This window comes from Camelina sativa, chromosome 4 (assembly GCF_000633955.1).
Source record: "Camelina sativa cultivar DH55 chromosome 4, Cs, whole genome shotgun sequence".
Taxonomy (NCBI): domain Eukaryota; kingdom Viridiplantae; phylum Streptophyta; class Magnoliopsida; order Brassicales; family Brassicaceae; genus Camelina; species Camelina sativa.
In genome coordinates, this window is record NC_025688.1 from 13636634 (window position 1) to 13651719 (window position 15086).

The 15086-nt window shown below is 33.7% G+C and overlaps 3 protein-coding genes across 3 annotated transcripts; all 3 read left to right on the forward strand.

Annotated features, from left to right (window-relative positions):
- LOC104783837 lies at positions 3807-4667 on the forward strand. Its single transcript, XM_010508939.1, has one exon. It carries the CDS (start codon positions 3807-3809, stop codon positions 4665-4667), a length of 861 nt encoding a protein of 286 aa, XP_010507241.1.
- LOC109132492 (uncharacterized mitochondrial protein AtMg00810-like) lies at positions 6601-7884 on the forward strand. Its single transcript, XM_019244120.1, has one exon. It carries the CDS (start codon positions 6601-6603, stop codon positions 7882-7884), a length of 1284 nt encoding a protein of 427 aa, XP_019099665.1.
- On the forward strand, positions 10759-13034 carry LOC104780458 (2-oxoglutarate-dependent dioxygenase tropC-like). Its single transcript, XM_010504956.2, has 11 exons — positions 10759-10906; positions 11010-11199; positions 11310-11408; positions 11474-11525; positions 11747-11868; positions 11973-12070; positions 12151-12209; positions 12319-12375; positions 12494-12539; positions 12665-12744; positions 12827-13034. The coding sequence occupies exons 1-11, from the start codon at positions 10784-10786 to the stop codon at positions 12912-12914; spliced, it is 1014 nt and encodes a 337-aa protein (XP_010503258.1). The 5' UTR covers positions 10759-10783; the 3' UTR covers positions 12915-13034.

Here is a 15086-nt window from a genome sequence, read left to right on the forward strand (position 1 = left end):
TTTTTTTTTTTTTTTTTTTTTTTTTTAGTAACTCGTCACACTTCTTTGTGTTGAGGGTGAATAGAAGGATCGGGAAAGATTCGAGTGAGATTGTTTGTTGCGAGCATGTTTGAAAAATCTCTATAAGAGATGTAGACATGAGTAAGAAAGAGATTCAGGTACCTGAGAATCATAATGAAAGTAAATCTCAACAAGTTGAGTCATGTCTAAAATGAAAAGGAACCAAAAAGGCAAATCGACGTCAGAAATATATTTGCATGCAGTTGATGATGTTATGGATAAAAATCGAGGATCATAAACCGCGGTCAATAGAAAAAGTTTTATTGAAAAGTGTATACAAAGAATGATTGGTTTAATCATTAAAAGAAATAGCTATGAAATAGTTCAAATCTCTTGAAGAGATAATATTTGGACCTGTAGTCCTTACACTTGAAAGTATAAAATGAGTGGAACATAAGTGGATCTGTATGAGAAATTCAGTACGTGTAGTAGTACAATGATTCTCAGAAAATACTTATGAGATATGTACTCTCATTTGGTGGAAGCAACTAATTTAGATCCCTTATGAGTTTGAAAATAAGAGTAAGACTTGATTCATTCTAGTGAGAAGGTTTTCAAACTGTTAGAAGTTTCCTTTAAAGTGATCATATTGCTAGAATCAATATTTTATAGTTCTCGAGAAAAATTGTAGACTTTTGACACCTTTTGAGAGAAAAGGGTGAGAGTCTGTCTCTATGAGAAAATCATGTGTGTAGATCATTGTTTTTCATCTTAGAGATCTCATAGTGGTTTGAAAATAAATCGGGAACAAGCTAAGATAAGATCTTAGAGTTGTGTAAATCCGATATTGAACAATGACTGTAACTGTGTTCAAGAAATATTTTCAAGAAAGTTTGAGGACATAGGCCTTTGCTGAACCTCGTTAAAAGAAAAATTATATGTGTCTCTTGTCTCTTTACCACTTACAAGTGGTTCTTGTTATCTGATCTCCAGTAGAGATTTCACATATGAAATCTGGTAAGCGCAAATGATCAATGATGAAATATTATTCCTGAAAGATGGAGAAACCGGATCGTATAAGATTAGATCTTTCATGAAATTTCTTGAGGTTATAGATTTGACATATGATGAATGAGATGTTACCTCAAGATGCTTACATTATCTTACATAGAAAAATGGTCTTGTAGTACCATACTAATAAGAAGTGTAGAAGATTATGAATAACTCTTATGTATAAGATTGTTTGGAAGATTGTATCTAATAGAATATTTGGGTTTAAGTTCAAATGAACCAGTAGAATATATGATGATCATATGAGTTTGTACCTGAAAGCGTTGTTTATAACAGTTCAGGAAAGTTGATATATATGATCATAATACATAACATGAAGATGATGCTTTCAGGGGGAAAAATATGATCATAAGCGTGGTTGTAGTCTTTTTTCCATTATCATGGTTTTTATCCCATTGGATTTTTGCATGAAAGGTTTTTAACGAGACAACAAAAGAACACGCGAAAGATAAACACCTGAAAAGGAAGATTATGATTCCAATGTTGAAAGACTATCATCTTCAAAGTCTTTGACATACATTGATAAGATTGTGAGAGACGAAGATAATGACAAAGATGAGTCATTTCCAAGGTCCATTACCAATTGAAGAATGGGGATGCACGTGTACTATAGTTCAAGTGAAGATTTGGAGCACAAATTTACCAAGACGCTTCAAGCCACTGCTTTCAAGGAGTAAGTACATCATATTGAATTGCGTCATTTTGAAGATTTCAAGTGATGTACTCAAGAGGGGGAGTAAAAGCGCGCTGCACTCTTTTTCCCTTAACCATGGTTTTTCTCACTGGGTTTTCCTGGTAAGATTTTTAACGAGGCAGCATCTCATATGCGCATTTGGGACTACATTTTTATAATGGTCATCCAAAGGGGAGTGTTATGAATATATTGTATTATGTGGATGCCCATTATCGGCCCATTAATAGACTTAATATATAACCAAAAACCCTAATGTTATATCACTATATATATGTTATATCCTATGGGATAGAGTAATAACACAAGAGAAAACAATTCCCTAAACCTTTTGTTGTTAACAGTAGAATATATTTTGTTGCAAATTAGTTTGTATTCGTAGCAAGTGAATCACAAAAAGATACAAGACATAGTTGTAGCAAATTTACTACCCATTTTGTGACAAAAAAGTTTGTAGTGATGAATTTATTAAAAAGCAAATTGAGCTGGTTCAATGTGTTTTGGTTAAGTTTAATAGAATAGATNTGATCATAAGCGTGGTTGTAGTCTTTTTTCCATTATCATGGTTTTTATCCCATTGGATTTTTGCATGAAAGGTTTTTAACGAGACAACAAAAGAACACGCGAAAGATAAACACCTGAAAAGGAAGATTATGATTCCAATGTTGAAAGACTATCATCTTCAAAGTCTTTGACATACATTGATAAGATTGTGAGAGACGAAGATAATGACAAAGATGAGTCATTTCCAAGGTCCATTACCAATTGAAGAATGGGGATGCACGTGTACTATAGTTCAAGTGAAGATTTGGAGCACAAATTTACCAAGACGCTTCAAGCCACTGCTTTCAAGGAGTAAGTACATCATATTGAATTGCGTCATTTTGAAGATTTCAAGTGATGTACTCAAGAGGGGGAGTAAAAGCGCGCTGCACTCTTTTTCCCTTAACCATGGTTTTTCTCACTGGGTTTTCCTGGTAAGATTTTTAACGAGGCAGCATCTCATATGCGCATTTGGGACTACATTTTTATAATGGTCATCCAAAGGGGAGTGTTATGAATATATTGTATTATGTGGATGCCCATTATCGGCCCATTAATAGACTTAATATATAACCAAAAACCCTAATGTTATATCACTATATATATGTTATATCCTATGGGATAGAGTAATAACACAAGAGAAAACAATTCCCTAAACCTTTTGTTGTTAACAGTAGAATATATTTTGTTGCAAATTAGTTTGTATTCGTAGCAAGTGAATCACAAAAAGATACAAGACATAGTTGTAGCAAATTTACTACCCATTTTGTGACAAAAAAGTTTGTAGTGATGAATTTATTAAAAAGCAAATTGAGCTGGTTCAATGTGTTTTGGTTAAGTTTAATAGAATAGATTTCCATTTTAGATTAGTTCCGGTTTACTGTAAATTGTTGTATATAGATCAACATTGTAAAGTTAGTTAGATTCAATTAATCAGAAAATTATTTCACAAAATCTCTTTGCTCATAAACTCTATTATGGTATCAGAGCATTTCTTCTGCAATTCTCTGTGATTTCATCTTCTTCTTCTTCAAATTCCTTGAAAATTTACTGACGAAAACGTTTCTGTCATCACCGGAACACCTTCCGCATTGTTGATTTTCGCGAAAATGGTGAAAAGAGGGGGAAAATTAAGAAATCGGAGTGAAACATCTAAGATCGATGCGTCTGCAATGAGGATCACTCGCGAATCAGTTGTGCTTGAAGATCCAGAGGTGGAAATGGTGAAACATCAACGTACTCTTAAATCGGAAGGATATGGAACTCATGGATTTATGTCAAAGTCATCTGAAGCTTCTGACAGTCCGCTAGGTCTTCAATCCTACGATCATCCAGGTTTGATGATTGTTGCTCATGCTCTTGATGGAACGAATTACAATAGCTGGTCAATTACGATTTCAAGATCTGGAGTAGATGCAATAGTATGGTGAAATCATGGATTCTTAATGTTGTGAGCAAGAAAATCAATGATAGTATCCTATACTATCAAGATGCAGCCTAAATGTGGGATGATCTGTTCACGAGATTCAAAGTGAACAATCTACCGAGGAGGTATCAACTTGAACAAGTTGTAATGACTCTAAGACAAGATCAACTTGATTTGTCAAGCTACTTCACGAAGAAGAAGACTCTGTGGGAGCAGCTAGCCAACACCAAGTCTAGAAACGTGAAGAAATGCAATTGTGATCATGTCAAGGAGTTGCTTGAAGAAGCTGATACGAGTCGTGTTATACAGTTCCTCATGGGGTTAAATGATGAGTTTAACAGTATCAGGAGTCAGATACTGAACATGAAGCTTCAACTAGGATCGAATGAGATCTATAATATGTTGGATCAAGATGGGAGTCAAAGACTAGTGGGAGTTTCTTCTAGGCCAAAGCCACCTCCTACTGCTTTTCAGTCTCAAGCTATGATTCCGGATCAAAACTCAATTCTGATGGCTCAAGGAAACTTTCAAAAGCCTAGATGTTCTCATTGTTCTCTAGTTGGCCATACTGCGGACAAGTGTTACAAGATCCACAAATATCTGCCAGGTCATCCAAGGGCTAAGGAAAACAATTACGTTGGAAGTACAAATTTGGCAATTACTGGTCAGATTGAGGATCAAAAGGATCAGAAAGGGACAGAGGCACATGGAGAAATGTCAAATGATCAGCTCCAACAGATGATTTCTTATCTCAGTGCCAAACTTCAGTCTCCCAGTATCACCTCATGTCCTGATAAAGTTGTAGCCTCGACTTCGAACTCTGTACCTTCTATCTCACAAATATTTGGTACTTTCCTTTCTTTATATGATTTTACTTTCTATGACATGCTGACTTCTTCTATACCTCATGAAACTGAGTTGTCTTTTAGAGCTTAGGTCATAGATTCAGGAGCTAGTCATCATGTTACTCATGAAAGAAGTCTTTACATAGAGTACCAACCCTTAGATTACCAAACGATCAAAAAGTTAAAATAGAGGGAACTGGTTACATTCAACTTACATATGCTTTGTCTCTTTATAATGTATTGCATATTCCTGAATTTAAATTTAACTTGCTGAGTGTTAGTGTTATCACTAAATCTTTGAGTCTAAAGTGAGTTTTACTTCTGATGAATGTATGATACAGGCTCTTACTAAGGACCTAATGATTAGGAACAGTAGTCAAGTCGCAAATTTATATGTCTTGAACTTGGATAAATCTCTTATTAATGTGTCTTGTTCAGCTTTTCCTGGTAAGTCTGTCTGTTCTATTTCAAAAGATAATTCAGAAATGTGGCACAAAAGGTTAGGACATCCATCATTTACTAAGATAGAGTCTCTCTCTGATGTTTTACTGTTATCTAAATCGAATATCAATAAAACTAAAGTTCATTGTCGTATTTGTCATTTGTCATTTGTCGAAACAGAAACATTTACCTTTTAAATCATTGAATCATATGCGTGAAAAAGCTTTTGAATTGGTTCATATTGATACTTGGGTCCATTTTCTGTTCCAACCATTGATGGATATCGTTATTTATTAACAATAGTTGATGATTTTAGTCGAGCAACTTGGCTATATATGCTTAAACAAAAATCTGATGTTTTAAATGTCTTTCCTGGTTTTATTAAAATGGTAGAGACTCAATATAATACTAAAGTTTGTTTTGTGAGATCTGACAATGCTTATGAATTGAAATTTACTGATTTTCATCTAAAAACGGAATTAAATCTTTCATTCTTGTCCTAAAACTCCTGAACAAAAATCTGTGGTAGAAAGAAAGCATCAGCATTTGTTGAATGTAGCTAGGGCTCTCATGTTTCAGTCATGTGTTTCTCTTGAGTATTGGGGAGATTGTGTATTAACAGCAGTTTTTTTAATCAATAGATTACCTTCTCCTGTCCTAGATAACAAGACACCCTTTGAGAAATTAACTGGTAAGAACCCTGACTATCATAGCTTAAAAGCCTTTGGTTGTTTTTGTTATTGTAGTACTTCTCCTAAGTCTAGAAATAAGTTTGAGCCTAGGGCTAGAGCATGTATATTCTTAGGATATCCATCATGTTACAAAGGTTATAAGCTATTAGATATAGAGACATACTCAGTTTCTATTTCAAGGCATGTCATTTTTTATGAGGATATCTTTCCTTTTGCATCATATACTATCTCAGATGATGCACAAATCAATGATGAACATTTGCCTCTAGTGCAATCATATTTTGATGCTTCTCATAATATTGATGAGACATCCTCCATGGTTTCTGTTCTTTCTGAACTTTAACCAACTCGGCAGAGAAAATTGCCTTCCCATTTGCAGGACTTTCATTGCTATAATAGTACTCCTACTATAACTAAACCTACAAACACATCTCCTTATCCATTGGCAAATTATATTTCTTATTCATATCTCTGAGCCTTTCAGTACTTTTATTAATGCCATTACAAAGTCAAAAATTCCTAAAAACTATTCTGAGGCTCGGCTGGACAAGGTATGGGTTGATGCTGTGGGAAAGGAGATTGGTGCTTTTGTACGGACTCAGACGTGGAGTGTTGGTGAATTGCCTCCGGGTAAGGTTGTTGTCGGTTGTAAATGAGTATTTACAATCAAATATCATGCAGATGGGAGTATTGAGCGATACAAGGCTCGTCTGGTGGCAAAGGGGTATACTTAACGAGAGGGAATGGACTTTGTTGAAACCTTTTTACCTGTTGTGAAAATGGCAACGGTAAAAATGGTCCTTTCTCTCGCACCTAAAATGCAGTGGTCTTTACATCAATTGGATATATCTAATGCATTTTTTGAATGGTGACCTCGATGAGGAAATATACATGAAGTTGCCACCAGATTATGCTGAAATTCAAGGAGAAACGGTATCTCCTACTGCTGTTTGTAGATTGCATAAGTCCATATATGGATTAAAGCAAACATCTCGACAATGGTTTCTTAAGTTCAAGACTACTTTAGTAGGTCTTGGTTTTGAGACATGTCACAGTGATCACACCTTGTTCGTCAAAGCAACATGTGAAGAATTTCTTGTTGTCTTGGTGTATGTTGATGACATATTAATAGCTAATACAGATGTTGCAGCTGCTGGTCATTTGCGAGATCAGTTGAGTTCTCATTTCCAGTTAAGAGATCTTGGTCCTCCGAAGTTTTTCCTTGGTATTGAGATTGCTAGGAGTGATGCAGGTATAACTCTTACTCAGATGAAATACGTTCTGGATCTCTTGGAGGAAACAGGTTTCCCGGACTTCAAACCTTCTCCTATTCCAATGAAGCCTGATCAGCAGATGTCATTAACTGGTTTGTTTCACAAGAAGTCTTCTCCTAAGGTGGTACTCGAGGAGGTAGAACCAGGTTCTGATTCTCTCACTACTTCACCAAATCCTGTGCTTTTATCTACTAGTGAGAGTGCACTTCTTCCTGATGCTAAGCAATATAGAAGATTGATTGGTAAATTGCAATATCTGACCATCACTAGACCTGACATCTGTTTTGCGGTGTCTAAACTGGTGCAATATTGTTCGGCTCCACGGAAGTTTCATCTTCAAGCTGCTCACAAGATCCTGCGATACTTGAAAGGGACCATTGGACAAGGTCTTTTCTACGGTAAAGATAATGATTTTTCTCTTCGTGGGTTTTCTGATGCAGACTGGGGTGCTTGTCCTGACATTAGTAGGTCAGTGACAGGATTTGCGATATTTCTTGGTCAGTCATTGATATCTTGGAAATCCAAGAAACAACAGATGGTCTCAATGAGCTCTGCAGAATCTAAATACAGAGCGATGAGCAAAGCTACCAAGGATTTGATCTCGTTCACATACATTTTGAAGGCATTGAGGATTCCTTTCTCTTATCCTGCCTATTTGTATTGTGACAACACCGCAGCTCTTCACATTGCTAGTCATTCCGTTTATCATGAGCGTACTAAACACATAGAGATGGATTGTCATAAGGTTTGTGAGGCGATTGAGGATGGCGTTCTCAAAACTATGTTTGTGCAGATAGACAATCAGTTGGCCGATGTTTTAACAAAGGCTCTTCATCCAGCTCCTTTCAGAGACAATATTCGCAAGATGGGAGTTATTAATATCTACTCATCTCCATCTTGAGGGGGGGGGGGGNTATTAGGAGTGTTTGATTGAGTTGGTTCAATGTGTTTTGGTTAAGTTTAATAGAGTAGATTTCTGGTTTAGATTAGTTCCGGTTTACTGTAAATTTTTGTATATAGATCAACATTGTAAAGTTAGTTAGATTCAATTAATCAGAAAATTATTTCACAAAATCTCTTTGTTCATGAACTCTATTATTTACGTAGTCAAAAATATCTACAAGTTAGTGTAGCATTATAGCAATAGAGTAGACTGTAACAATTTTAGTGGATATAGTGTCCAATTAAGTAGTGAGTAATGGTGAGGAAGAGATATGAGTTTGCGACAGAGTAGACTGTAACAATTTTAGTGGATATAGTGTCCAATTAAGTAGTGAGTAATGGTGAGGAAGAGATATGAGTTTGCGACAGAGGATAGTGTAGCAACAGTAATGGATTGTCACATCAGAAAAGTTGTATAGAGCCATGACCATTCATTTCTAAATATCACCGTTTATTAGCTCTATTATATATATATTGCTTTGCTTCTTCTTTACGATCACACCTGATCTCTTTCATATTTTCAAACACTTTGTATCTTTTCCTGCGTTATATTTTTGTTTCTGCTATATAAACTCTCGTATACAAATTTTTCTTCAAACTTTTCTTTAATTATGTATCTCAAATGTCTTCCTCATATAATAATATTGAAGTTCAACGAGGGTGGATGTACAAGCGTATGGATCCATATCAGCCAAAAGTATATGTGGAATATGAAATTGGGTTGGAGCAATTCATGAATTTTGCAAGTCAGCGGTTATATGAGGGGGGAAGAATCTGGTGTCCATGCTTTGAACTGTAACAATGGAGAACTTCTTCGCACGAACGTTGTGCACAAACATTTATATAACAAAGGATTTCAACCCAACTACTATGTTTAACCAGCTCACGGAGAAACGTTCGAGCCTCAATACCAATATCAAACGGGTGATGAAAATTTTGATAACAATACATATCAAACAACCGAAATGGAATGAAATTCTATGCATACATGGGAGAATTTGGTTTTTTATAGAATCAAATTGTTTATATTGATCTTTAAGATCCTTTCGCTTTTAAAAATTTCTAGGTAGCAAAATTGTTCGTCTCCTTATGTGAGACTGGGCGAATTTCCCTCTATGAAATTTTTGGCTGAGACACCAAAGGAAAGAGAACAAATAACTATGGTAAGTGATCAATCTATTTTGTTTATTCGTTTTACATAACGAAACCAAAATTAGTTTCATTGTAAACAAAACTAAATTTTTCCGATTGCCAATTTGAAAGTGCTTTTATATTTCCTTCTGTCTATCTTACAAAATTCTAAATCAATTTAAGTGTTCCTGGAGTCTCTACCATTTATTTTAATCCTACATATAAAAGCAATAACAGATTTGAGAAACAAGTTAATTTTCTAGATAGTAAATTGTTGTAGTTTATAAATTTAACTAATAGTAACTGTCTACACATTTGAGGATCTCTTTCAACAGAGATTGTGATGATGACTATGACTTCTAAGAACCATAAGTTTCAAACTGAGATAGTGAAGATACCTACGACTTTCAAGGTGCAGAATGTTAGCAAGAGTCCTAAAAAAAGTCACATGTAGTTTCATCATGACCTTATAAATTTCATATATATAATGTATTTACTAACAGAAAATAAATTCAAATGAATGGGTATAAAGTTTATAATATATGAATGAATTATACATAAAATTTAAAACTAACTAATTTATTAAAAATCAGAATTATCAATAAAATTTAATTTAAAAATGTTAAAATTTGACCAATGCAGTCCAGGGCATACGGGTATTCGGTTCGGTTCTGGATATATCCATTTGGTTCCGGTTATTTCGGATATAGGAGTTTAGGATCCATTCGGTTAATTTACTATTTCGGTTCTGTTTTTGGTTCGGTTTCGGTTATTTTCGGTTTGGTTTTGGGTATCCACAATAATATAACTTTTTAAAAAACTTTTAAATTTAAATAAAAATGTGATAATTTTTTTGACAAATATATCTAATATCTTCTAGATATTTAAAATATTTTAATATCTTGGTCTAAATTTATATGATATTGATTCATTTCAAGCTTCAGGTTTTTAGATTAAACGTTATTACTTTATTAATCTAAAATGCATTGATTCTCTATAATTTCTTTGTAGTATAGTAGTTGCACTCACTCCTTTAATGCCTAGAGATCTGCGGTTCGAGCCCCGGAAAAACAGTTTTAATGTGTGTTTGGTTTTATTCGGTTATATTCGGGTAACCGAATGGATATCGGTTCGGTTCGGTTATTAACCGATATCCATGGATATCTAAAACAATATCCATTCGGTTATTAACCTCTATGGTTCCGGTTCGAGTTTCGGTTCGGTCCATTCGGTTCGGTTAATCTGCCCAGGACTATGTGTGACCGTGATGTAACAATTATGTCTGATTTACTACTACTTAAACCCACTAATTACTTGACAATACAGGACAGTATATTAAGAGAAATAAAGCTCTAGAAATCAAAGTCAACCAAATCAATAAGTTTTTTGCGAAAATTATTTAAACTGTTGTACTTACCAATAGATATTACATAGAAAAAAAAAGTTAGATGGAAGACTTGAAATATAACATTAGAAAAAGGCTTGATCGACTCAAGATCTTCAACCAAATTAATAGAAAAAGACTCAATACTTGTTCACGCCAAAAGCAATTATAAAACCACTTAATATATTGGTAGTATTATTGATGAGCACTCAATAGTATATGAATTTTGATAATTTTTCCTACTGATATTTTATAAAATATGGAGCGAACATATTATATGAATTTATGGCAGTAGAATCTTGGAAAAGGCCATTTCTCCTTCTTATTCTGAAAGAGTCAACACATGAGAATGAGAAAGATGGAGAACAAAACTCACGAAGAAGCATCCATCATCAACGTTCCATCCCTTACTTGCATAGATCTCGCCAACCCTAACTTTCATCAATCAGCTGCTTCGCTTAAGCAGGCTTGTCTCTTCTTTTTTTCGTTTTCCCTCAACATCAATGATAATACGCTGTGACCTTTATAATTACTTATGTTTGGCTCGTTGTGGGTTATTCTTGTTCCAGGCATGTCTAGATTGTGGATTTTTCTATGTCAAAAATCATGGTATAAGTGAGGAGTTGAGGGAGAATGCTTTCGCGCAAAGCAAGAAGTTCTGTGCTCTTCCTTTGGAGGAGAAGGTGAAAGTCTTGAGAAATAAAAAACATCAAGGCTATTCACCCGTCCTTAGTCAAATGTCCGAGAACCAAATCCACGGTTCGTGTGACCAGCTTTCACTTTCTTGATCAAAAAGCTGTCACTTAATTGGTTGATCAAAAATTTGTTGTTAATTGTTCTCAATCTTGTTGTAACCTCATGGATTTTAGGGGATTACAAAGAAAGTTTTTTCATTGGAATCGAAGGCTCCATAGATGGTGTGCATTCGCATATACCATTTTGTTGCCCAAATATTTGGCCTAACTCTGGTTAGTGAACACTTTTTGTAAATTTAATGTTTTTTTCTTTGAATAAACTTTGATGTTTCTTGCAGATGTTTTGCCAGGATGGCGGGCTACCATGGAGAAGTATCATCAAGAAGCATTGTAAGTTTTTGTTTTCGTCTTCTAAATTATTGTTTCATGTTTGCTTCCTTACATAAATAACAAATAACTTTGAGCTAGGGTAGATTTAGTTTGACTGCAATACAGCCGTAATATATATATATATATATATATATATATATATATGGATACTTTTTGGAAATTAATGGACAATTAAGTTTTTCAAACCGTATTACCTATGATGAAACCTTATGCATTGTCAGGAGGGTTTGTAAGGCTATTGCTAGAGTATTGGCATTGGCTCTCAACGTCGAAGAAGATTACTTTGATAAACCGGAAATGTTGGGAAATCCGCTGGCATTTATGCGCTTGATTCACTATGAAGGTGATGTATTGTGTTCATCACACACATTAAGCTTTATGCCAATTCTATATATATATATATACTCATCCCAAGTAATTCTCTTTCTTCTTTTTCTTACCTTTTAGGGATGTCTGATCCCTCTAAAGGAATATATGGATGCGGGCCACATTCTGATTTCGGAATGATGACTCTCTTAGCTACCGATAGTGTAATGGGTCTCCAGGTATTACACGAGTTTCACTAGTTATATAACTTTTGATGTGACCAGGTTTTCTTATAGAAATTGCTGATTTCTCATGGCAGATATGCAAGGATAAAGAAGTGCAGCCTAGAAAGTGGGAATATGTACCACCGATCAAAGAGTAAAATCAAAGAATTTTGTATTTTTGGGTCCATGCTCTGTTTTTTATTGTTTCATATACTAACTCCCGTAACAAATTTTGATTTTATATGGTTTGTTTTCCTCTACAGCGCATATATCGTGAATATTGGTGACTTGCTGGAGCGTTGGAGCAACGGCATTTTTAAGTAAATACTTGTTTTTTGTCCTTATGTTCCCTAGCTGACATTTTGATCACTGTGATATTTGCAAATAGAGTTTTGTAGTTGACATTTTTCGCACATGTTTTTTATTTTTTACACACAGATCCACATTGCATCGGGTGCTTGGGAATGGTCAGGACCGATATTCCGTAAGTCTCTTGGCAAAACCTATCCGCGTTTATCTTTACAAATTTTTCCGCATGACCACTTTTTTTAGGTTAAATTTGACATTTATTCTATCACTGGAAATGTATTTGATGTGTTCTCGCTGCAGATTGCATTGTTCTTGCAACCGTGTCACGACTGTCTAGTAGAATGTCTTCCTACATGCCAGTCCGAAAACAGCCCTCCCAAGTAAGGCTTTTTAACTTCTTTACCTTGTTAGATGTTACATTAAATGGACATATATATAACGACGTTAGCGATGTGTGTTTAGATATCAAGCTATCAAATGTTCAAAGTACCTAACCCAACGTTACCAGGAATCACAAGTGGATTTGAGCATCAACCAAAAACAGACCTAAGTATAATAATAAGTTTTTGGTTATAGTTTGGTTTTCAAACTCTTTGCCACTATAAATCTTTGGACCTCGAATGGCACCGTCTAATTTTTGGACTATTTTTTTCTATCGTCTTTTATCTTTTTTTTTATGTAGTCATGTACTTTTATATTTTATAAAATATTAAAAATCTTTTCCATTTTAAGTAAAATAAAAAGTTTATAATAATCGATTGAGTAGTCATCATAATAAGTTGACGAAAAACAAACTCAGACGAAAATACTAACCCCTTGGCATATGATATAACATAATCATATCTAACTTTAGAAAAATAATATGTATATGTATTATGTATATTTTAGATAGTCGACGTATACAGGGTGACAAAACCAAATGGTCTTCAGAATCATCGGGTTCATCAAAGAATTAGCATAGTCAATTTTGTACTGCTAATCATGTGATAATGTACAGCATGGAATACCTAAGAGGAACAGAACCACATGAACAGAGGGTTAAAGCGTTAGAATTTGTTGTGGTTTGTGTTAGTTGCTCCAAAATCAGTTTGATTGAGTGTTTCAACTGTTATGCAAACACCAACACTGAGTTTAATTTGTAGTTACTTAAGAAGCCATCGTATCATCATTCATCACGTACGGATATAGATAAATGAAATATTGAGAGCAAAGTGCCATATATTGTGTCGCGTGATTGACGTATACTCACATATGAACTTAAGGATACAAATTTGTAAATAAAAAATAATTACTTTATTTAAAGGTAAACAACTGTGCAAACAACTAAACAAAAACATTACCTTATTAAAGTTACACTAGGTTTGGACCGGCACGTACGTGTTGGGTTAATTTCAAAAGCTAACTTTATTGTAAGTTTGTAATAATTGTAAAACGTATTTTATTAACATTCATAATTCAAAGTCTATTAGTTTAGTATTCAATTTATTTTTAAACTCAGTTAGAAAAAAGAAAAACAATTTGATTTGTTTTTGTTATCATTAAAAACATCTAAAAAATAAGAAAAATGTGATATGTTTATTACGGAAAAGAAAACCCGTCCCGTCCGATGTCATGTTTTTTCATCCAATAACTGTAGTTTTAATAATAATTTACCCATTTGAAAGTATATATTTTAGTCTAACAAATAAAAAATATGTAAGAGATTCAGACCCGGATATACGTACAAAGTTTTATTTGTAGATATATCTATTTTATAAAGTATTTATAACCTGAACTTATATCAATTGGGTATTTTGTTTGCTTTTTGGTTTGGTTTTAATGTAGTTTATTAATGTTTCAATACTAAAATGCAGAACAAACCAATAGGCGGACGCAACCATGTTTCAAATCATTTTTAAACAAAATCAAAAATTTAGGGATGAACGTAATTCTCGTTTCGTTCTATCATGTACCTATTTTGTTCTACACCGTTGACAAATTTCCATCGCATTAGAAAAATGCATTTCCAATACGGGAGAACCTCAATATGGGACATATGTTGTATTTCGATTGGAAAGAGTACATGACGGACAAAAAAAACAAATCCTGTTTGAGACAAAATCAAATATAGTTAATAATATATCTTTACTATATGATATATAATAATAATAAAAATTAATTTACTTCTTTGTTCTTGTTATTTTAAATTTGGCTCATCTATATAGGATTAGGTTTCTTTCCTTTGGAATTTTTAACTATTATAGAAAATACTTTAATTTCCTTTATTTTTCTTTTTAAAATTTTTTTATGCTAGATAAATGGGTGAAAATTTTTACATATATAGTTGCAAACGTTAATTTACATGTTCTAAGACTTGTTTTTAAAAATTCATGTTCCCATTTCGTCTTTTTCCAGCATGTTTTCACCACGTAATTTATATTCTCGTCCCATTCCTCCAAAATCATGTTCCAAATTTTTGTTTGCATACCTCGAAACACCATACAGTATACGAATGCTAGTTTTGCGGGTAAACATGTGTGCTATTAAAAGGTTACAAATACATAAATCAAAATACTAAAAATAAATTGAACAGTAAATGATATAATAACTAAAATATGTCATATTATTGAAGGAAAAAAAATTGATAATCACTATAAACATAAAATTCTATCCTTAGACACCTAAAAATATCAAAAGAAGTATTGCTTTTTACTATTTTTTTCATATTTACGACAAATCATTC

What these genes read in the sequence shown, in the direction of transcription:
- LOC104783837 (XM_010508939.1), top strand. Translation starts at nt 3,807, where the DNA reads ATGTGGGATGATCTGTTCACGAGATTCAAAGTGAACAATCTACCGAGG.
- LOC109132492 (XM_019244120.1), top strand. Translation starts at nt 6,601, where the DNA reads ATGAAGTTGCCACCAGATTATGCTGAAATTCAAGGAGAAACGGTATCT.
- LOC104780458 (XM_010504956.2), top strand. Translation starts at nt 10,784, where the DNA reads ATGAGAATGAGAAAGATGGAGAACAAAACTCACGAAGAAGCATCCATC. An exon ending in TGGAGCAACGGCATTTTTAA is followed by an intron (nt 12,376 to 12,493) that starts GTAAATACTTGT and finishes TTTTACACACAG; the next exon opens with ATCCACATTGCATCGGGTGC. An exon ending in TCCGAAAACAGCCCTCCCAA is followed by an intron (nt 12,745 to 12,826) that starts GTAAGGCTTTTT and finishes ATGTGTGTTTAG; the next exon opens with ATATCAAGCTATCAAATGTT.